Genomic DNA, 25,275 nt, shown 5'->3' with positions numbered 1-25,275 from the left:
TCAAATCTTCAAAATTTTTCAGAAAAAATTGTTCTTTAACCCGACTGTTGGCCTATTTTTTAAACATAAATTAATAGGAATAACATTTATTTATTTTAGTATTTATTATTTTGGAAAACCCACTTTGCATATTGCATGATCCTTTGCATTTTTATATATTGTGTCATTTGTGTGTAGATACTTTTTGTTGGGCAGTTTGGAATGGTTTGGAATACTGAAAGAATAAAGCCATGGTTCCTTTGCAAGTTAGACAGCAAACAAGAGCCGACCTGTCGACCCTTTTTTGTGTGGGGGGGGGGGAGGTGGGGATGTTAGTTACGCCCAAAATTATACCTATTTGGAATAAGACAAATTTGTTGTGTGTATAGGAAAACAGAGCAGTTTGGCCTACACGATAATAGATCTTCATTAAAGGATCTCTCCGGTTAAAGAAGTTTTTTTTACAAAATCTGTCATATAATTTTTTATCTTCATGTATTTTTATTATCAAAACAAAGAAATCACAGAGAAATCACAAAGAAAAAGCAATAATGCGACCTATAACATCCCGAGGCAACATGCATGATCCATCCCACTCCCCATCCTCATTGCTCCCAGTGGCGTAGACAGTTTTTTGCCCCGTCATGTCCGTCGGTTCATGTAAGGCTGTCGGTAGATGGAAGGTGTTGGTGAAAAAAAATTGGGTTAACAATAGCATATTTTTTACTCAGTGACAGAAAAAAGTGGAGAATTGTAAAACAAATTATGAAAAAGTGTGAATTAAACATACAAATTTTGTATTTCTATGTTATGTTGGTACCGCCTATTATCCTTTTTTTTTTGCTCTTCACTTTTTCAAACCATGCAAAAAAAATTTGGGTCCACAAATCACAACTTCTGTCGGCAAAAATATTTCTGTCGGTCCATTACAAGTTGCCACTGATTGCTCCTCCCTATCGAATAAACTTGCTCCTCCCTATCGAATAAACTTAACCGCTTGCTTTAATAGTATGATTTGCTTAGTATGTCCATGATGACTCGAATACAAGGCCTAAAAAATGTTTGATTGGCGTAACCTGACCGACCCTAAAAATAGGCCCGACCCTAGACTTTTTTTCTTATTTTTCTTATTTGCAAAAATATTTAAAAAAATAAAAAATTGAAATTTAAAAAAATAAAAGAAAAAAGTTCCAAAGCCTTTATCATTCACGATTTGCAGCTTAAAATATATGTAAAACTAGAATTACGCGGTTCGTAATAAGGTGGCCCCCAAAGGTTTGTGAATAAAAGTAATATGCAAATAAGCTCATTAACATTCATAAATATGCAAATAACATGCCACAGAACTATACAGCACAATGCTAGCTAAATGCTAGGATCATTCATGGCCGACTTACAAAAAAATTGTAGCTCTATGTGTTTTTAATTTATTTAAAGGGGTACTTTTGATGGAATGGTTCAATTATACACACTTGCTTTCGGGTGTTTTTTGCAGGAATGGGGGGGGGGGTGAGTTGGTTTCTAGCTCAACCCAAAAAAAAAATTTCCCCACCCCCACTAAAACCAATCCTCCAAAAGAAAATCACAAGATAGCCAATAATGATGTCATACTGATGACCTCAAATTGTGTCTAAAGTGTTAAGCAAATAAATCGATAAGAACTTGGGCCTAGCTAATGTACAAAATGGTGTAATAGCCATCCAACACAAAAACACACACAATTCAAATTTGATGTTAAAGGTTCAACCATGCAAACTGAAGTGCACATTTTATTTTCACAAGTAAGCATACTCACACACAGTTTCAGGTTTGGTTTTAGTCAGTTTAATTTACCAAAACATTTTTAGAAAAAAAATGCAATTGCATCTTTGACAAAGATTAGGCAAGGGTATGTGAAAGAGTTCTGATTTTTCAAAATCTTTTCTGTTGAGTGTGCACAATGAAAAATAATTATGTTCTTGTTTAGAAAGAGTCCAGTGCAAAGTTGAATATACTCTATCACATATGTGTTATGTACAAAATTTATTATTTTAATAAAGAAAAAATTAATCTTCATCAGGCTATTCCAGTTGAAATCCACACACCCGCTATGTCCTTATCACCCACATAGGTTTGATTTCAAATGGAGCCCTCCATTCAGGTAGCTCCATTTGAAATTCACACTTCCTCTGTGGATGTTTAAGGTCACATCTTCCATAGGGAGTGTATGGATTTCATCTGGAATAGCCAATTCTTTAAAAATAAAAAAGGACACATTGCGACATGTTGCAGCAAAATCAGATGCAACTGGACAAGCGAACAATTTATGTCAGGGCTAATCCAGGCATTGGGCTAACCATACAAGTTGAATTTCTTAAAATAGCAAAATGAGTAGCGTACAGCGAACATCCTTGTTCCGATGAGACTTATGCCTGTGCATAGTGCACTATAAATCACTGCACTTTTTAGCTGCTATTGTCCAGTTCCAGCTGATCCTGAAGACTATGTCACAATATATTTATACTGTTAAATGCATCATGACAAATTTAGTCTTCAACTTGTGGTACAGAACCACAAAAAGTTGACTTTGCAGCTATTCATTATTCCAATTCTCCATCATCTCCATATAACCTTAGCCCATATATCAACTGCATGGAGCAAGGCTAACTACATCAGCTGTCTGGTACACAAAAGGGTTAACTATATGCTGAGGTTGAACAACTGCAGCTAACCCTTTTGTGATCCAGGAAGCTAATGCATTTAGCCTTTGTGTGTTAGAAACAGTCGACATCTTCATATAAAATCATAATAAAAAGCATAGAGATTCAACAGAGATAGGTCAGGTCAGATCACTTGCCCATTCAATCCAGCAGCAGATGGAAAATGATTGACAGAAAATGATTGACAGAAACGGTAAAAATGCCGGGTTAAAAGGTAGAAAACTGTTAAAACATTTTAATAACAATCAAAAACATTTTTGACAAAGTCTTGTAAAGCATTCTAACATGTTTTATATGTGTTGACAAAACTGTGCAAAAACGTTTGCCAAAAATATTTTACAATGACATTTTGACAACATTTTAACAATGTTTTTGTATTGTTTTTTCATGTAAAACATTTTGAAAAACATTTTTGTGACCTTTACATAATCCAACATTTAAATGTTATTAAAATGTTTTGACCAAAACATGTTTACTTGTATCACAGTAGATGTTTTAGAAATATTTTACGTTTGCTGAGAAGGTTATTAACAATGCATGAATAGCGTTGCAATAATAAATAGCAATATGAAGTAAAATCTCTTGGTTTGGTTCCACAAGTTGCAGAAGAAATTTGTCATATGTTATGACACATTGATGACATTATTACACAGCACACCTCTATCCCACGACCGCAAAAGTATATTACACCTATTCATCTCAATAGTCAGTGTAGGAATTGGCTCTACTTTGATCCGACAGAAAATGGGCGAGAGAGAGTAATAGTATTAGGCTGAGTGAGTACCTACATTATGGTACAGAAATATTGAGTTAGTTTGAAATTCACTGGGTCAATAATTTCCAGTGTGTCATGGCAAATACCAGTGCATACCTTGTATGGTACTCCACTATTCTCATCTCACAGTTGAAATCCATACTCCCCCTGATGGAAGACATTACCAAAATATTCCACACAGAGGGTGTAGATTTCAAATGGAGTCACCCATTCAGGTAACCTCGTTTGAAATTTGAAAGTCATGCCTTGCACAGGGAGCATATGGATTTCAATTGGATTAGACTCAACCATTACCCTGATCAAATTACAGCATCTTCTCTGTCACTGACCAACTTCAAAGACAAAAGCAAACAAAAAAATACCATCTTAAGAAACTTACAATGTTACATATGTACAGTTATCCTATTTTTTTTTATACATGATTTTGTATGACAATAAAATACAAAGACTAGATGTAGCGGTTAAGCTGTAAGTGCAGAAATGTGTTGAAATCCGAAATGTTGGTTTGATTGTTATCGCTTTTATTTTTAAACTTCATAGTATTGAGAATGGATAGTAAAAGCAAACCACCGCTTTTCTTGTGGATTCACAATTGATGGGGATATGTAGAAATTCAAATACTGGATAGTCTGTTTAAGCAAAGAATTGGAATAGCTTGGATTGCCTGAATACGGACAACCCACAATTGTTTACACCTCTTGTGTGCAATAGTATGTGTGTCTTTGTGGCAATTTGAAGCAAATCATGGACTGGGAATGCATATTATATCTTCACTCAAGGTGATGAAAAACTCCCTGTTCTTGACCAACCCTGATTTTAAGAAATTGGGGGGTAATTTTTCCTGTTCAAATGAATGCTGACTCAAATTTCAGGATTTTCAAAAATTCAGGATTTTTTTTTTATTACAAAATATTGCAAAATATTTACAAATTTTGGTGATTTTTAAAGTCATTTGCAAAAAAAAGAAAGACTAACTGAGAATGTAATGTTGACTTAGTTTTGGTATATTAAGAATTTCACACATAAATTCTGCACTTACATCCTGTTTGCCATTGGCTATTCCATTTGAAATACACACAGCCCTGTAGAAGATGACACTACTAAGTCCATTATACTTGATCTATATGGGCAATACAAATGGGATTGTTTTCAAATCAAGTCGAATTTTCACCAATTTTGTGTAGAATATCAAAGATTTTCCTCACTTAATCCACTGTTTTGGGATGAGAACTATCTAACAACTGCTGAATAATAATGGTTGGTAGTCCTAAATCTCCCTAAAAGGGTGTGGTTTTCAAACAGAATAGCCTGTATACCAATTACATGACACCCTAGTATTGACAGTGATTTTTCTCAAGAATTGTATCATATTATTTTAAGTGTTATTAGTATCGGTGCATTTCAGCAGTAGAAATAACCCAGTAATTAGTATAAAATTCTCTGTCTAAATCCTTCAGCAAAGAAACATGGATCAGTCAAGCTGAATAACTTCATGTTGCTATGATATAATAAGTATCACTCATACACTATACTATTCAGCAAATTACTTCAGCGGTATCTGTCTGCTCTGTAAGATTATCGCGTAAAAAGAACTAGGTAATGCGATGCTACGCAGCTCGTCCAGCAAATGAGGTGCCGATGTGATGATGATGTGATTCAATAAGCCAATTAGAACCCCACTTTTATATACGCCATAAACTGCGCCAAATTGGTAGACCCCTGAAGACCTGTGCTGAAATCTAGAGTTTGACAGAAATCAACTTCAGGTCTGATGCAGTAAACACAAGATGTGACAACTCATTTCTCTGCTGTAAGTAGCTGCTGATCCAAACACAAACGGACTTATTTTGACTCTAGGGCTTGACAGTTCCCGCAAAGCAAATACATAACAAAAACCAGCTTGAGGAAGCCAATTGATGGGCCTCATTTCCACAATGTTTCTGCTTTGGCATTACACTCCAAATTCCATGTTTCTACTTTTGTATTCAGACTGAAATAAACTCATGAAGGATTTGAACAGAGACTTGGACATGAAACTAAATATAAATCAATTATCCAACACCCTTTATAAATAACAGCTGGTGAAGTCATTTTTATCATAATGGAAAACAGAAATATTTGCAATATTATGTTAATAGGTTCATACATTTACCATTGTAGCTCATCTACCAATGAAAATTGAATTTGGTAGTTGGTAGTTAGTAGAAAACATTAATTTTTTCCAAGAGTAAATATAATTTATGTCAATAATTTGTGAAAAAATCTGTTCTAATAAATATTCCTTCTTCCTTTATTATATTATTGTCTTCAACATTTTTGATGACATTTGTTACACATATTAATTTTGCTTAGTTTTGGATTTAAATTTTCTTGTCATCAAATAAATGCTTCAATTAATAACTTCAACTTCATGTTAGTAAAATAAAACCATCTTTATGAATACACAAAATTAGTGGGCAAAAAACTGTGGAAATTTCCTTCAGGAACTTAACGTATGGAAAACTACTGGATACTCTCACAGGCAAATCTAGTGCAATAAATTTGCAGTAAAGAAAACCTGTCATTAACTATGGTTCGCAAAATCAACAAGTGGATGATTCAACTTTTTGTTCCACAAAAACATTTTGTCATGTGACTTGTAAAAGAATATTTATCTGCCACTTGAATTTTTCCTTATACGAGGGGGTATCAAAAAGTTTTAGAAATCGCCCAGAAGTGAAAGAGCTATATCAATGAAATTTTGTCAGTGCAATCACTGGTCCTTATGTACACTATGATGCAAAAATGGTCTCATACTGAATGTTTACTTTTTTTTACAGGCGACGCTAGATGCTAATAACCTGCTGCCCCAGTTACTGCGCATAAACTGCAAGATTGAGAAAATTGAGGCAAGCAGCGTTATTAAGATCCTGCATTTGAAGGGTTGCAGTGCCTAGAAAATCGATGATGAAATGAAAGTTATCTTCGGTGGTGATTGTGATATTGTCACTGTTGCTTTTTGGAAAATGAATTTTTATTTCATCACAGATTTCTAAAACTTTTTGATACCCCCTCGTACAGTACAATTATTGAAGGTTTGGATGTAATATTGTATCACCATGTTGAGTCTTACTATTTGATAAGTTATGACTGGAATCACCCCTAAATCTGATTTAATTTATCATGATCATCATTAACCTTACACTGTAAACGCCTTAATAGTTTACTGTCAAAAAAAATAAATACACTCCCCTTGAATAAAACTACTTAGGTCGTAAAAAAATTGCCCCTATCCCTCGGCACAACTATATTTTGGTTTGTTGTGCTTTGATTTCCACATGTAGAGGAAGAGGTTCTACATCATCATCATCATCAGTTATGTTACAGGTGGTGTGAGCGGGTACAGCTTTTATGTACACTGGATGGGGATATTTCTTGCACTCATTTAGATATTCTAGATCGCCATTGATGCTCAATTTCTGTTGGTATGAAAAGAAAAAAAAGAACAAATGTTAAAGCATGTTATTGTAATATTTTTATATAAAATAATTATTTTTGTCCACAACTTTTTACTTTTTACTATCATAAATGTCCTTTTTTTCATATCGTGCCAAACAAATGAGGTAAAGCAAAGAACACCACTATTCCATTCCAGCGCTCTATATTACCAATGCGTGTATGAGTCTGTGGATCATTAATGGGGTCGGTCCCCTCAATGTATTATGTATCCCGTAGATTCACGTATGAATGTATAAATTTAAACTAGACGCATAACATAATGACACATAATAATATACGATGGATGTCCATTCACAATCAATATTCACCTATATACGTAAAGGAACATGCATTTATGCATTTTTATTTTTGTGGTAGCTGTGTTAAATGCAGCAAAAGCAATGTTTGGTGAAAATTTTCACTGTCAGGCGACAAAAATAAAACTGTTCTACGGGTGGATGGTCTTACCAAGTACATGTAGGGTCGGTCAGTTGGTCAGGATTTTCACTTTTTTTTTCCTGGAAGAGGCTAAATGACCATAAAAAAATCAATTGAAAAAGCTGTCAAAAATTTGAATTTTTTTAAAAACATTTTTCCCCCCCAAATTAGCTAAAAATATCCCTAAAATTCAAAATCTGGGTTGTGCCATGTAGAACAGTTTTTTCCTTGCCTTACTGTAGTAATTCTGCTACAACCTACCTGTACAGTGAGACGTTGGTCTGGAGCAGTGGCCGTGGTGGCACAACATAGCCATATCATAGCTAATGCCGAGAGGAATATTGTAACGCTTAGTAACCATCGTGGTAGACCAGACTTTTTGGACACACAGTCAAGCCATCCATAGGATTCATTGTCTGTTGGGTAGCCGCCACGGTTTGCTTCCATGTGTCCGTACTGGTTAGCTTGTACTTCAAGATTGGTCTCATATGAATTAGCTGTTTTAGCGACACCTGGATTGATGGGGAAATAACACAAAACATGGTTACTTAGACTAAGGGCCATTTAGAGATTGGTCTCGTATGAATTGGCTGTTTTAGCGACACCTGGGTTGATGGGGAAATAACACAAAACAGGGCATATTCAGAGATTTTGAGTCAAACAATTTTTGCATAAATGTTGATTTTTGAAGATTCTATATACACATTTTCAAAGTGTGGAAACATAATTTTGGCATGTTACATATGGGATCATTTTGACATTTGCACCAGAAAGAGCTGGCAACAACATATTATTACCCCACGTACAGTTGTTGTGACTTTCATTACGTATTTCATTTTAACTATGAATATACCACATCATTAAGTCAAAATAGGGATTTTCAAAACTTAAATCAACCCCCTCCAAAATCTGTATAGTGAAGATCAGGTCAGCAAGGACTTGCAGATCAACTGTCATTAGAACTTTCAAATAAATTGTGATCATCATGGAACCGATTTGTAGAGCGTACAGCGCAGTCCTACATCCGTGTATTGCTGAGAAGAGCTACTGTGTACTGAATGTTCCATGAGGGCTACAAACTATTTAAAACGATTGTAGTCTGCCAGCATTTCAGCTTGTCCTAATATTTTTGACAAATTTTTGCTACATGTACCAGGGATGATAAGTGGACTGAAGAAAACACCTGAAAATCTGGGAAAAGCATGTCAATTTGGGCTACAAAACCCCAAAAGGTACTGAGAATATAGAAGTTTGGAAATTTGGATAAAACAAATGATGTAATAAATATCAGTATAATGTATAAGCATTGCTGTTTTATTTCATGAGTGTCATGTCAAGATTTACAGAAAAGGCTCAATCAGGGTTTACTTTAACGACCCCTTCAAATCCAAAGTCCCAAAGTCCAATGCGTACAATTAAAAACATACGAGTTCAGATATTGCAAGATTTGAATAGAGAAACACCCGATATTGTGCATTTATTCTCGGCTTTTGGCATTTAGGACCTACTCCCGATATGGGTTGTTTTACAATCAGGGTACATTTCGGCTGAGCACCATATTGTGCCCTCTTTCAAACATAAGATTTACTGAAAATTAAAAGTTGCCATGCCTAATTATTGGCCCCTATTAGTTCCACCTACAGTCACGAAGAAACTGTTTGAAATGCTTAGCAAATGATAAAAATATACATTTCTGTATCATTTTGGGACAAAATAGCTGTCTCATTTGACATTAGTGAACTTTCCAAATAATATATCACTGCCAGCAATAACATGAAAACATATTTTGACAATTCAGAAGTAATCTTTGAAACATGATTATTCAAAATTGAGAAGCATGTAAGATTACGACTGTTTTATTAATTGTGTCATTTCTTCAAATTTATGGTGAAAATTCCGTCAAAAAATGTCCTCTCCGAATTCAGGCTCGTAATCCATAGTTAAAATTGACCAAAGATTAAAATTATATTTTCTTGAAAAACACTAATGTATATCCTACAAACATATAATAAACACTTAGCCCACTCGCACTTAGTTTCCATGTATCGCATGTTTGAAAGTTGGAAGTCATGGTTCCGTCAAAATGTGTCCTCTCCGAAAAATTGGGTATACAGAAACATGTACATCATAAACATGTTTCTGGCATAACTTAAAAATCTGAACACTTGACGCCTAAAAATTTTACAGATTTCCTATTTGACCCATCCACAATACAAAAACAAAGAAATTTATGAAAAACTAGACACTTCATTTTTCACCCCTAGTGAGACAAACGGTGTACCCTGATTGTAAAACAACCCATATGTAGTGCCCATCACATTTTGTCAGCATTGATCCATGTATGTTTTAGTGATTGCGAGATTGATCTCGTATGAATTGGCTGTTTTAGCGACACCTGGATTGATGAGGAAATAACACAAAACAGGGCATATTCAGAGATTTTGAGTCAAACAATTTTTGCACAAATGTTGATTTTGAAGATTCTACATACACATTTTCAAAGTGTGGAAACATAATTTTGGCATGTTACATATGGTATAATTTTGACATTTAGTGCCTTCCAAGACAATCAGAATGATAATTTTACATTTTACTGGGGTTGTAGTAGGCTGTTATTTATTTTCCATTTGGAAATTATTTATTTTCCATTGGAAATTTGGATAAAACAAATGATGTAATAAATATCAGTATAATGTATAAGCATTGCTGTTTTATTTCATGAGTGTCAGTCAAGATTTACAGAAAAGGCTCAATCAGGGTTTACTTTAACGACCCCTTCAAATCCAAAGTCCCAAAGTCCAATGCGTACAAACTCTTAAAAACATACGAGTTCAGATATTGCAAGATTTGAATAGAGAAACACCCGATATTGTGCATTTATTCTCGGCTTTTGGCATTTAGGACCTACTCCCGATATGTAGTGCCCATCACATTTTGTCAGCATTGATCCATGTATGTTTTAGTGATTGCGAGTCTCTAAAATGTAGAGTGTTCGGGTCCTTTTTTCTGTTTAAATGATGCACCAGAGGTCAATTGGACTTTAATTTTGCAAAAACATCCTCCTCAGATACCCCCATGCGTAGTGGATAAACAAGTGACCATTTTCGCTTCTGCTTTCGACATTTGCCAATTTAGGCCCTATTTTTAGCACAATTTATAAGCCTAATAGGGAAAACGTGACAACGAAAGGCTTCATGGACCGTCATTTCACAATTTTCGGCTTTTCAACTTAAATTTTACACAGTAATAGTGCCAAAATGGTCCACTAAATCGCTTCAATTAGGTCTTCATTTTGCAAAATTTTCCAAGTTCTGAGAGGGGAACATCACCTTGCGTAGTTGATAAACAAATAGCCACTTTCACTTCTGCTTTCGACATTTGCCAATTTATGTTTAACACAATTTATACATGTAGGCCTACCATAATAGGGAAAACCTGCCGTCCACGAAAGGCTCCATGGACTGCTCATTTCACAAATGTTCGGCTTTTTTAAACTAAAATTTTACACATTAATAGTGCCATAATGATCAACCAAATTGCTTCAATTAGGTCTTCATTTTGCAAAAGTTTCTTACTTCTCAGGGGGCATTTTTAAATATTATTATTTTCTTTTAAAATTTCCCCACCCTTCTTGACTGCTCTAGATCCGCCACTGCTCCAAACAGTGACGTACATTTCTTTTTGACTGGGGGGGTGAAAAAAAATGTCTTGAAGTATAGTGAATCCAGTACCTTTTGGCGAAAGAATAAGTTTATGGTACAAAAAATTTTGCCATTTTGATGCTAAACTGTTGAAATATGGTGCAAAAGTGGAATAAATTCGCGCTAAGTGCACAAAAATATGCACTTTTGGGGCTAAAATGACCAAATATGAGGTTAATTTGGTCAGAAACCCACATACAGGCATCAACATTGGGGGGATGATTATTGTATGGCCCATCCCCCTGGAAAAATATTGGGGGAGATCCCCCCCCCCCCCCCTCCGGATCTACGCCTATGGCTCCAAAAACACACATATTGTTGAAAATGTCTTCAAAAATAATATTACAGTCCAACCTCTCTTATCCGGACCTCTTTTATATGGATCTCTCTGTTATCCGGATGTGAAATCTTCACAGGAAAACATGTTTTTGATAATTTAACACCTTAATTCCATGCTCTGAATGCTTAGAATAACATATCTGTGTTGCATAAAGTGCTCTAAAGCCATCTTTTAGTGTTATTACCCCATGTCAAAACAATCTGTTGTTGTCACAATTTCAGTACTTGGGACAGTCAATGCAGAATTATATGTAATTCACTTATCCGGATTTTTCATGCTTGGTCCCATCATGGCCGGATAAAAGAGGTTGGACTGTATAAAAATACCCCTTGGGCAATGTTTTTGACTCCTTCAGAGGAAAAATTCACAATTGAAAGGGTCAAAAAAAATTTGAAAATACCCCTTCAGCAAAATGCTTAAAGAAAACCCTGGGCTCAATGGGCTACTCCACTTGAAATCCACAGTCCACACCAGGGTTAGCGGTGCCTGGTTAAAACAGGGGGTCCAGTGGAAGCTATTTGGACGCCTTAACCCCCCATTTAGTCTGAAAACAGGGCGTCCAAACCTAAAAACAAAGGGTCCAAAACTCCAAAATCTTTAAAAATTTAAAAAAAATAAAAAAAATAAAAAAATAATTAAATTTAATTATTTAATTTAAATTAAATAATTTAATTTAATTTAATTTAGTTTGGTTTAATTTAATCTAATTTAATTTAATTTAATTTAGTTTGATTTAATTTAATCTAATTTAATTTAATTTAATTATTTTATTTCATTTTATATTATCTGTATATTCCATGTCTACCGCCTGCTGCCTATACTGCCTATAGAGGGCAGTATAATAGTGTTTACATAAATATCCAAGATGGTGGACTCGATCTCATAAAGTTCGCGATACGGCCAAAAGGGCTGAAGTTACTGTAAATTCTACTTCACAAATCAGTATTACTGTGTGATATATTAATTATTGAAGTAAATTAGTCCATACTTCACCATTTTAGGGGTTCAGTTGTTTGAAAAATGATGTGCATATTATGCAATTTGGGGCCTAGAATGCCGGACTTTCTGAAAGTTTTGGAAGGCTAAAATAATGACCGGCAACGATATGAACTGAAAATTGACGGCGCCCAGCCTTGGATTTTCCAAAAAACAACGACATTTTGTGGCCGATTTTGAAAATTAATGACACATTTATGTAAATAAACAGTTAACATTGTTAAATGGGGAGGAGTTTTATTTCTACACAGTAAATCAGGCTGCGATTTGGATGCGTCCAGTTGAGATTTTTTGGACCCCCTAACCTCCTTGGATTTAGAAATTCAGTGCGTCCATATTTACCCGTTTTCAAAATTTTGCGTCCAGGACGCAATGACGCATTAAAACGCGAACCCTGGTCCACACACCCTCTGTGAAAGACATGACCTTGATATCTTCCACACAGGGAGTGTTAATTTTGAACGGGGTTACCTGAATGGGTAGCTTATTTGAAATCAAATAGGAGATTAAGATAATGTCTTCCATAGGGGGTGTATGAATTTCAACTGGAATAGCCCAATTTGACAACTATACACATCATGGTTGCCACAAATTCTCAGCACATTTTGTAGAAATTGTGATGTAGTAATGTTGAATTAAAAAAATAATCCGTTTTGCGACAAAATTAGTCTACAATTATAAATTGTTTTCTTTTATCCAAAAATCACCTTCAAAAACTTCATAATTTGTTGCTCTTGCAGGCAAATTCACTGAAAATGGGTCTTGCACCAAATTTCATTCCTTTAATTTCTTGATTATTCCGATTTTGTTTACACAAATGCCATATTGGATTGTAGCTAACATGCTTAATTTTGTCCAAATATTATGACCAATCAAACAAGTGGGTACTTTCTTTTTGTGAAGTGGTTGTATTTACCTCTTAAAGCTGGTTGTTGAGCCTCTGGGTCCACAGTAAATATATCCAGCTCAGGTCTTGTCTCATACACATATAGTTGTCCGTTATCACTCCACATAAAGACAGACCAAGACTTGAGTGAGAAGCCTTGAGCTTGGCTCATTAATTGTTGATATATACTTTGTATAGTCATAAAGGGCATTAAGATATGAATGTTGGGTTCCTCCATGGCCCACTGTGGATAGAAAACGGGTTACAAACAAATTTTGAGTATATTATTCGATTTGCATTCACCACTAGCATTTGCATAAGAGGGATATGAATGGGAAGGAGGGAGGGAAGGAGAAAAGAGAAGAAAATTAAAGAACTGGAAAAGCTGACTATTTTTTGAACAATCACTTGAAAGCAAAAATTGTAATCATGATTAATAAAATACTTAAGCAAACCTTTAAATGTTCAGTGGGGTCAAATGTCATACACTGTTCCTTTTCATTATTTTTAATTCTCAGACTGAATTCAGATAATAATTCATGATTGTTGATATCTGGACTAGAGAAATGAGTGAAAATATTGGCTTCTGCAATAAAGAAATCAAAAGAAATTATGGGAAAACTGCTATCTTTTGTAAGAAATTTCATTTGTTCATCTTCCTAGCAAATGAAATATTTTCTCCATTCTCCATTTAAAATTGCTTAAATTCCTTGCAAATATAGAGAATTTGCTTCATTCCATTTCAGTGCTAGTTGCAAAATGTGTTAACATTGCAAAGATGGCCCTCCCCAAAAAGGGTTTAAAAAAGATAATTTATGAATGAATGAATCTTTATTTCCATAATAAAAAAACAACAAAATACAAAGAAATTCAACATCCACTCCTTGTACGTACAGTAGAACTCCCATAATTAACATTGATAGCCATTTTGAATGATTGATTTGATTGATTTTATAGTTAAAATCTGGGTCCAGTGCCACTGAACATGTGCTACAAATTGATAATTGACATGATCTGAAAAACAGCTGTCAAGTTCCCTAAATTTCACAGTAGCAAAACTGTAAACAATTATAGCTGTTTTCTCATCATCAACCTGAGGAAAATCAGTGACTGCATAACAGGCAAACTGCTCTGCACAACAGCTCTCCGATAAACAATTTTTAATTTTGATTTGTAAACACAAACACAGCTGTCAGGAGCAAAATTGTAAACAATAATTTGTTTTCCTGTAGGTAGATTAATCAAAATTTACCAGGCACTGGTAGTAAAACCAATTTGAATTTTGATACAATCAGCTTTCAATAGACTGGCGCATATTTTCTACTCCATGTACAGATATTAATTGCACATAAACTTGGTTTTATCACAGCCTTGTGTTAGTTGTGTATCCTATTCCCCTCTATATAAGGTAATCACCTTCACACACACCCATACACAATATAACCACTGGTATTTGAGGTAGTCAAGTTAGCTCAATCTATAAGGCATTCGACTATGGTGTGAGAGGTTGCAGGTTCAAATCTTGGCAGTGGCTTAGTACGCTCACATTGAAAAATTGAGTTAGCTTGAAATTCTGCTGGACAAGGAACTTGTCTTGTTGTAACCCGTACGAAACTCAGGGGTCAATTGTTGAATATCTAGGGTATGTGTTCCTAAGCTGCAAAGTCCTGGGGTGATTGTTTTTATGGCTTATGGCATGATGTGAGGCCAAAGTGGTCAGCAACAGCCTGTAAAGTGTGCTGACTGCGGAGGCTTGTGGATCAACATCTAGACATTGTCCACTACAAATCACCAGTTTTTTTTACGGTTTTGTCATACCTACCTTCTTATGTTCTTCTATTGCAAAAGGTACTTGGTTATCACAGCCTAGTATACAAGCATCTAACTCACCACCTTCCCGATAAGATTCCATACATGCTGAAAGCAAAAGGTACAAATGAAATTAGGCAGCAAACTATAATATGATGTCCTCACGATGAAACTATTAATTTCAAGCAACTGCGGGGGGAGGGGGGGGGGGGTTTCTTGGTGATCTAAGAAAGGATCATGAAACGTGTAATATTGAAGCTTAAATGGCCAAATATGGTTTACATTATTGGAACAAATTCACGCGAAGCATGCATAAATTTGTTTGTTTTTTTAAACTGAAATGATCATATATGAGATTAATTTAGTCAAAATCACATGCGAAAAGGGCTGAGTGTATACACTACTAAATTTATCTCTCATGTTTAGGCAAAATTATTTTAACTCTTTTTCACTCAATTTCCAAGCAAACATGCATACACCCACCCACACACGTTTTTTGTGTCTGGCTCCGTTTCAAAATGTCGTAAGCTTACAATGTATGTTGGACGCAATTTGATAGAGAAATAGTGGCAACTGGGAGGTTTGTGAACTACATGTACTATATACAATATATGGCTACTGTACCCTCCAGTCCCTCCTACATGTACATACATGTATATATTGTGTGTGAAACTGCCCATTAAGAACTACCTGGGCCACACTTGTATGCTCAACCCTGCTCCTGCCGAAAATGTCACAGGGCTTGGTAAAGTCATCAATGTTAAAACTTACTTGATTTACATAGTTCATTAGTTTCATTAAAATTATCAGATGATCCCTCTGCAAAATCCATCATTGCAAAGAATCGGCAGCCACGCCTGCATGCTTGTAGATGCTCAGCCTGAAGGCAGAAGAAAAAAGATAAAATAATAATGAAAGAATAAGCATATATCTGTCCAATCACATCAAGATATTTTTGGCTGATCAATATTCATTAAATAAGTGATCAGCCAATCAGAGTGTCTTTACCAAAAATGTAGGTTACTGATATTTTACCCCCTCAAGAGCCAGGACTCCGGCAGGAGCATATTTACATCACATGATATTCACATGCACAATAAGTCATGCAGTGCATAGTAATAAATGGACAAGGATTACATAATTTGCAATGACCTCAGACACCAAAACTAATTGTGGCAATGTACATGTAGTGTGATGACCTTATTCTTGGTTGCGTCTTTTTCGGGATATTGACCGCCGATGCTATGGAATTTACACAAGCTTATCTACGCTGGGACCACTGGAAAGTCTATTTTTGGTAGATCGGTATGAAGATCGGCAACATAAAGGATTTTCTCCCGATTCAGATTCACGACAGATTCAGTCCCAGATCGGCCCGATCTACCGATCCTGGATCGGCCAACACTTATTTTTAGCACTTTTAGAACCCGTCTTGTTACTTGTTAGTCTACTGTAGTAGACCAGTTTAATTTATCATTCCCTAAATTAATCTCTCTGACCTGACCATGGAAAACTCATCATTCCTGTACTGATTCAACAGCTCATATCCATGAGAAAACTGGTCTACTGTATTTCGAATATACAATGAACTATGCACTCTATAGTGGGTATGATGTTACCTCATTAAAAATGCAGTCTTGGCTGTTTATGCGCATATCCTGTGGTTTTTACAAATTAAGTCGTTTGAATAGCCGCCCAGCGCGTATTATTTGCACAAGGTCCAATGTATACGCTTGACGCCGCGCACGTATACGCTATGGTTAAGCTGTCAAATGAAATCTGAATAAAACTTTACCTGACCCAGATAGAGCTACCCCACGTGGGTTGGGTTCAGTGAACACAGTGGGTTGGGCTAATGCATAAACATGTATGCTTGCCTATCTGTTATTGGTTAAGATTTACCACCCACAGTGATTTTTACTTCATTAACATTCATCTCAGATTTGAGATGAAAGAGGTTGAGTCTATGTGTTAAGATATGGTGGGTCACACAGGTCATATCCAACTACCGCAGTCCTTTTTTCTCTGGGCAGGGCAGTCACTGGAGATGTGATGTGTTTCGTCATAGATGTTAAATGGTTTCATGCATGGAAACGTATATTGTTTATCAAACAAAACAAAAAAAAAGGAATGCAGCGCAGTCTAGTTACTTGTTGAATGTTCAGGAATAGTCGCCAATTGGCAATCATTAGTCGTAGTCGTGGACCTCGACTATTGGCGACTTAGTGGGAAGATTTAAGGAATATTCAAAGAGTAAAGAAAAATATAAGAATTTTTATAATTCTTATTATAAGAATAGGTGGGGAAAATACTTGATACTTTTCTTGTTAATTTGTTATGATTAAAGATTTAAACGAATAGACTCAATTGATTTGAAACAGGAGCTATTTTTCTGCAAGTGTGTTGTATACGAGGCAGCTACCTTTTATTCTTAAAAAGTCACTTGTGCTGAAGATGTTAAATGTGTGTATTTCTGGACACTGGCCATGCATAACTGCTACATTGAAGCCAGTGAACTGCAGTTTTATTTAATACCACAGTATCAGAAATGAGATGTTCAATAAATTAGGTGAATAGTTATCAGGACTTGGATCAGGCTTGAATATGAATAAAATAGGGAAAAATGAAAAAATTTGGAAAAAATGCTAATTTTGCAAAGTTTGAAAATAGCATAAATTGTTCAATTTTTTAGTACAGTGTATGTAACGCATTTGGCCCCCAATTCATGGCGCACAACCTTTCAGAAAATATATACTTTTACTACATGTATGATAGGGATTAGGGTCTATAGTTTGTAAATTATGAGTGTTTCAATGCAAAATGATGCGCGAGCCTTGAAATTTATTGACGAAACGCAAAGGAATACCACTTCATGACACACGGTCATATGTTTATTAGCTCTCTGATCGTGTTAATATCATGACTATTATTGGCGGAGCTTCACGCAGCTGGGATGTACAAACAAGAAGGGTGCGCGTCCGTCGCTGTGGAGCAAATTACACATATGGCTTGGAGCATTTTGGTCTGACTTGATGTAACATTAATATCAAATGGTTAATTACAGCACAGCAGTGTTCGAATTAAGGAAAAATAAATGGTTCTCCCATGGACAACCAGATTACATTTTCTGGTTGTTCGTCTAAGATTTTGTTTGTCTGTAGGCCTACTAGTTTTGGCTACAGATTTATGGTTGTCGGACAACCGAATCATTATTTTTGGTTGTCTGGCGACTTTTTTAGTTGTCCCGGGCGAACGGACAACCAAAATTTCGAACGCTGCAGCACAAGATTGCAGCATGAATTTTTGACAACCAATTTCTATTTTTGCAGAAACTAGACCAGACATCCAGAAATAGGATGATCAAGTGTCTGAGAATAGGCATGGGGTCATACTATGTATGTCATATTAAATACACATGCTACACAGGGTCTTAGCTAGAAATTGAGGGTTGCCTGTCATTTGAATAAAATTGCCTGTCCTAATTTGACCTTTAAAACATTTACCAGACATCTATATCCCATTGGGGGTTCAAAGAGTTCAAATATGTGCTGATATGGCCTTGTTCTACAAATTGGGTCTACTAAAAAGGGCAATTAGCTTCTCAAAACATACAATTTATAATATAGCATCTGTCAAAGGCATTAATTTTGCCCGTCCCAGGAGCAAACTGGCCGTCTAAAATGACGGCCAGACGGGTGGCTACTGGCTAGCTAAGACCCTGATGCTACACTTTTCAAGTTAATAGAAAAGTCACCAATTCTTTATTGCATCTGCCGTTGGCGTTGGTGCCTCTCCCTCCTGCCATACTGCCCTCAAATTGTGTCCATTAACGACGGCAATCAGCAAGCAACTAGCCCGGCAATCTCTAGAGCTAGCTTTTTTTAAAAGCTATTTTCAAAATACTTTTTAAAGCCTTAAGGCGCGTGAAAGTCGATTCCGAGTTTATCATCCCCCGCCCGCGTCACTTTTTGGAAACCAAAAATACCCGCATCAAATTTAAAAAAATGCCTTAGAAATAATTCATTATTTTCAAAGTATCAGTGTTTTCATCAGTTTTAGCATGTAAATCATATATTCATATTTAACTTGGAAGCAAAACCAGGCTCTTTTCTAACTTTTCTAGTCCTTACCCATATAAAAAACATGTTTATAAATCACATGAGTTTGGATTTAAATCAACACACATTTTAGGTCAATAATGAAATCTGATGAAATAATGAAAAATGAAAAAGTCACCTCACCAACCAGGAAAAAAAAAAGTGACGATAAACTCGGAATTGACTTTCATGGGCCTAATATAAATGTACGATCTTTTTTCAGAATTTTTGGCATATAAATACTTACACATGTTCTAACTTAAATCTATGAGCAAACTGTCAAATTCGCCCTATTTGTAGTAAAACGGGATGATTTTCTGTTGGTCCGACATAAAATCATAATTTTTTCGATTATGATTTTATGTCGGCCACGATCGCAAACAGTAGTCTCCTACAAAACTAGTTTGGTTGCGCTCCCTTCACATGTGGATGGAGCGTAACCAAACTGGCCGCATAGGAGACTAACTCTGAGGCCGCACTCGCTGTCCTAATCCAAATAGTGCGAGATGTTTCGAGTGATAGAGGTGAAGTTTATGATCAGGGGTAGCGCTAGAACAAAACATTCCAGAGTCCGCAGGGACCCCCGAACTTGCAGAAAATTAAAAAGTAGAGGGTCCGAAGTAGAGTTTGGTGAGTCCGAGTTGCACAAATGTAGCATAAATAGTATGTCTGCGTTAGCGCTAGATTGAAAAACTGGGGTCTGCAGGGACCCTGAACTCACAGAAAATATAAAAACAGGGGTCCGAACTCTATTTTGGTGGGTCCGGGACCCCAAAATGCAGCCTAGCGCTACCCCTGTTTATGATGTTGTTTCTTTGCAAATTCCCAATGTTTTTCGCATCCAAATGTATTGGGAACTTCATAATGATTCCATCATGTCCATATTATCATTTTGGAAGAAAAAAGAAAAATCTAAAAATTTAAAAAGATCGTACATCAAGGCTTTAAGGATGTAACCTCCATTCTCTTGGTCGGGCTGACGTCACAAAGGGGAAATAGCCCTTGTAAACCCAGGCATGTGCAGCGCATGTGCAGTTCCCCTTTCTCGAGCTGGTTGCTAGGCGCGCACTTGTGCAAAGGGGACAATGTTCCCGGATGTCCGACCGAGTGAATCATGCATAAAATAAAATTTCAACAAACAATCAGTAAACGAGTTTACATTTAACATTAATATCATGATTATCGATATGACTGACTGAGCTGTTAGTTCACCACGTAAACTTGTATGGCTCAAAATTCGGACCGCTCGCCATTAAGTTTACTGCTTTGTGTGTTTTGAAATTCGTTGACGTTTTAATGATCCCCGATTTCCGGTCGATTATTTTAGCTGTGTCACGTCACATGCATGACGCTAGTGGGTACCAGCGAAACTTCAGAAAAAAAAAATCACGATCGCCGATAACGATGTGACTTACATAGGATTACACAGAGATATTTTTTGCCAAAATTTGACCATTTCTAGGTAGCTTGGCCCTACTTTGTCTGCGTTATATGAAAAAGGACAGTCTTAAGTAAGTAAATGTGCAACGCTTTTGATGTTTTGATGTTTTGGGAGACTGGGAGGGATCAGAACAAAAAAATGATGGAGCCTATTCTTGACTGTGTAATATTCCTTCACCACATTATCGTACGGTAAGAGGCTTATACGATGGACAGATAGTATCAGTTTGTGAATGAGGACATCGTATACTATAAGTTCCTTGTACTACTGAGCTGTGTCTGTGTTACAAAATCTTAACTTTCATTGCTTTACATGGTATCATGCTTCAGCAAATCTGCCTAGAATGTGAAGCTATCGGTGAGCAAATTCTTGGCTAGACATCTTGAGCAATTGAAGACTTGAGTTCCGCAGTCTAACAAGGAATCAATTATCATATGGCATGCATGTACACTGTGTATGTGTCCAGCAAAAAAATTAGTGCCCTTTAAAAACCTACCTTTGGATATGTATGAAGTGGATATGTTCTTTCACAAGATTCTCTACAAGATGCTACATCTTCTAATACACCATCGAACACATTTTGTGTAGTGATTGCGGCACGTATAAAGACTGCAAAACAGCAAATAATTGCCGTTTGCAAGATCATTGGAATCACTGCCATTTTCAATGTTTTTGTTTTGTCATAATTTTAGTTCCCTATGCTTTCTTTCCGTTCAGTGCTCTGCAATAAATTTTAAAACCAGCGAAAATATCCCATTAGTCTAATTTTACAGTCGTTTCATTTCATTACCGTGACCGAAAATAAAAGCATAAGGGACCGTTCATTATTTATAGGGGAGGGGGGGCCGGGAGGATTTCAAAATTGAGTTCATAAAGTTACACAACCCCCCCTATTAGCAGCATCTAAAATTACATAACCCCCCCTATTGCCGCCAAACAAAAATACGTAACCCCCCCCTTCACATCGAGAAATACATTTTGCTGGTATAGGGGCCTACCATGGCCGGATTCACATTTTGATGGCCGCTGGGCATGGCAACATGATTGCCACCTCGGGCTCTTCGTATAGAAGGCACCCCTCTCCCCACAATTGTAATCCAAGTTTTTTCCCAAGCTGTGCCCCAGAAAATATGCTATTTCAATTCTAAAATTCAAAGAGAGATGTATCAGAGTCACCGAGCCTGGGGGTGGGGGGCAACATTTCCAAATCGTCCTACTGATCTGCTACTAAAAGAACATTACCTGGACAAATGCGCTCGAAGCGCGTGAAAAAAAAGCTAAAATGAACAAAATTGAGGACAATATGTAGCCTAAAATCATTCCAAAGGATGATGCATATACTAGGGCTATCACAACTTTTGGTTAATTTAGTTCCAGTATACAAGTTTTATGCTTTTTCTAAGCATCAGAGGAGCTGCTCCAGCACTCATATTTATGAAAAAATTTTATAGAATGGATGGAATTATAACTATTTACAAGGGCGCGTCTCGCAGATCTACTCACAGAATGGTTTTTCTGAGATAAATGCGGGCGAAGCGCGCGGAAATTTGGCATTTTGATACTAAAAAATGGGGTTAATTTAGGGTCTAAAATAGACCAAAAGGAAGATGCAAATCATAAATTTTGTCACAATACATCTGTCGACTGAGCAGGGGAGGGGACTGACTTGCCACCCTGCCATATGGCTAATGTGCTGATGAATAGTGGCGTAGATTTCTTTGTGACATGAGGTGGTTGGGAAAATTTCTTGGAAGTATTATGTGAATCCAGCACCTTTTGGTGAGAGAATAAGTTTAAAGGAGGATTTCGTGATCCTAGCATCCTCTTTTTATGACACTTCTCAGTACATATCCACGAAAAAAGCCTATTCCCAAAATTTCAGTTGATTCCGATTTTGCATTTGCTAGTTATGCATGGTTATGTGTATTACACTGCTCCATAGACAATGCATTGTAATTTCGTTCTGGTGCACCAGAACGAAATTCAAATTTCACGATATCTTTGCAAATAGAATTAATCTGCAAGAAATATTTTGTACATAAACATTATGTAGCCAGAGGTTTCCAGTGATATAAAAATCTCAACTTTTTTTGAGAAAAGTGGGGGGGATGAGGCTGTGGATCACGAAATGCCCCTTTAAGGCAGCTGTGTACTCTAGACATTGTTTCATTCGCAATATTGAGGGTTTTTTGATATGTTTGTACTTTGTTATGTTTTTTATAAATACAAGGAATGAAAATCCAGATTTGTAAACTCCAACTGCAATATTTTAAGGATTTTATTTCACTATTCCACTCGTGTTTGAAATTGAAAAGGAAAGAAAATCTTTGTTGAACCAGCAGGGTACGCGCGCGCAACAACGCATCGCGTGGCGTATCGCGCAATTTGTTAACGCACAAATACGCTACGCATACGCGACGCTTATCTGCATGCGCGGCGCATCTTATGGAAACACCACGGAAGCACTGATTTCACAAAACCCTAGTGGTCAAATGGCTCCGTTTTAGCTGATAAAATGTGGGTTTTTTCAAGTTCTTTCCCCGATTTAAATATCAAGTTATGAATGGATTTCGCTCAAACTTCTCAAGGGGCTGTGGATTTACCCGATGTTCACGTAATATAAGGTACAAAAACGAAAACTGCCGCATTCTCCTGTGAGATTCGATGAAAGTGCAAAATGTGACCACTTTAAACTTCAACGGCCATTATTTCAATGTTCATTTTCTCGGTAAAATGACGATTTAGGTACACGATAACTCAATAAATACAGCATCTATAGGTAAGCAAATATGATCATCGTAAAAAGCATGATCGACTCAAGAAACGGTTTTCTCATTTTTTATATTTTGATCTTTTTCCGATTTTAGGCATCATTTTGTGCAAATAGGCGTTTGTGAATTTAAAAAGTTCAATTTGATGCCTTATATGGTCAATATCTCAAAAAATAAGGCCAATATCAAAAAATAAAAAAACGTTTTTGGAATGGACCTTCAAGATTGAGCTAAAAACAAAATAAAATATTTTGGAAAGAGTGTATTTTTGTTATGATGTACCGAACAAATATTGCCAAAAACTCACTATTTTGTCATTTTCTTCAGAATTGTTGTTTTTACCCCAAATCTGTATTTATATTAAGATTTATTGATGTCTTGCCTTCATAAAAATGTATACTTTTATATGTCTTGCGCGAATAATTACAAAGTTATTGCACTTTTACTACATGCATGTCTGAGAGTACACAGCCTCCTTAAGACACAAATGCGTGCGAAGCACACAAAAATGTTGCCATTTTGAAGCTAAACTCAAAATATGGTGTAGGAATAGATTCGACATTTTTGTGGCTAAAATGGCCAAGGTAAATATTGTAGTGAATCATAATCATAGTGAATAATTTAATATTAAATTTCACCTGAAAAATAAAATCACATAACCCCCCTGTTTGTTAAAGTGAAAATCACATGACCCCCCTACATTTTTCCCGGCCCCCCTCCCCTGTAAATAATGAGCGGTCCAATGCGGTAATTTTATTTTTGGCAAAAAAAAAAAAAAAAAGATTAGAATAAAATTAATTTAATCCAAATTGGAATCAAATTAATTTCATTTAAATAAAAGTCAAGGTTGACTCTATGTTTAACCTGTCATAAATCTTAAATAAAAAAAAGGGCCTCATCGCCTCTCATTTAAGGTCATTATATTGCTCGGACAACATCATATCATTGGCAAGCTAATATTAATGAGGACAATGAAAATGAGAAAATAAGACGTTTAAAATTGATATTCCGCAAAAACCAACTTAAGCGATGAGTTCCTTCAAACGAGACAGATTTGACCTAGAAAAAATTTGACCTAGAAAAAAAAAAAACGTATACTGTTGTTGTGCACAAAAAAAAAAAAAAAAAAAAGTATAATAATAATAATAATAATGGAGGGTTCTTAGTAGGCGCGCAATCTTCAAAAGAACTCAAGGCGCACAAACAATAAAGACAAACAAGTTACATATGTGAATCCGGAAAAGCACGAAGAAAAAGATGAGTTTTAAGTTGCTTTTTGAACTGCGTAGCGAATGAATGTAGAAGATGGAGGCTGTTTGGAAGCGAGTTCCAAACAGCCGGGCAGCGAAATGAAAGGAGCGTTCACCAGCCAATTTTAGATTTACACGGGGAGATTTCAATAATCTTTCAGTAGAAGATCGAAGTGATCGAGCTGGTTTGTACGTGCAGAGCGTAGCAGACAGATAAGTTGGTAAAGTATCTTCAAAGTGCCGAAAAGCAAGAACAGCTAAGTATTACAAATTTAGTTTATAAACATAAAATTATGGATAAAATCAGCCGCTTCTTTTTTATATTTTAGTAAATTGTGATATTACAATTCATTATGTATTTCAATATCATGAGAAATATTTGGGCTAAAAAATAAAAAATAATTTGAGCTTAGAATTTCAGCGTGATCAATCTGAGACTAGCATATAAACTGTGTTAAGTCCACAAACTCATGTACGGTATCTGATTGATTTCCCTGTGCGATATTGCAATGCTATAGTTATTATAGTTTCAGTTGGATGAAATATTACAAAGCAAACACATAGTAACAATACTGTGTGAGGCTTTGTTTCCAAAATGAAAACAATAAGTCTGCAT

General features: G+C 36.0%; 1 protein-coding gene across 1 annotated transcript; it reads right to left on the bottom strand.

Moving 5' to 3' along the window:
• Positions 1–1,706: 1,706 nt before the first annotated feature.
• On the bottom strand, positions 1,707–21,335 carry LOC140146512 (transmembrane protein 59-like). The gene is made up of 6 exons (XM_072168385.1): positions 21,135–21,335; positions 15,872–15,980; positions 15,114–15,208; positions 13,322–13,535; positions 7,630–7,880; positions 1,707–6,911 (listed from the first exon to the last, which is right to left on the bottom strand). Exons 1-6 carry the CDS (start codon positions 21,297–21,299, stop codon positions 6,738–6,740), a joined length of 1,008 nt encoding a protein of 335 aa, XP_072024486.1. The 5' UTR covers positions 21,300–21,335; the 3' UTR covers positions 1,707–6,737.
• Between the last annotated feature and the right edge of the window lie 3,940 nt (positions 21,336–25,275).

Source organism: Amphiura filiformis, chromosome 2, assembly GCF_039555335.1.
Source record: "Amphiura filiformis chromosome 2, Afil_fr2py, whole genome shotgun sequence".
Taxonomy (NCBI): Eukaryota; Metazoa; Echinodermata; class Ophiuroidea; order Amphilepidida; family Amphiuridae; genus Amphiura; species Amphiura filiformis.
This window is presented reverse-complemented; position numbering and strand designations above follow the sequence as displayed.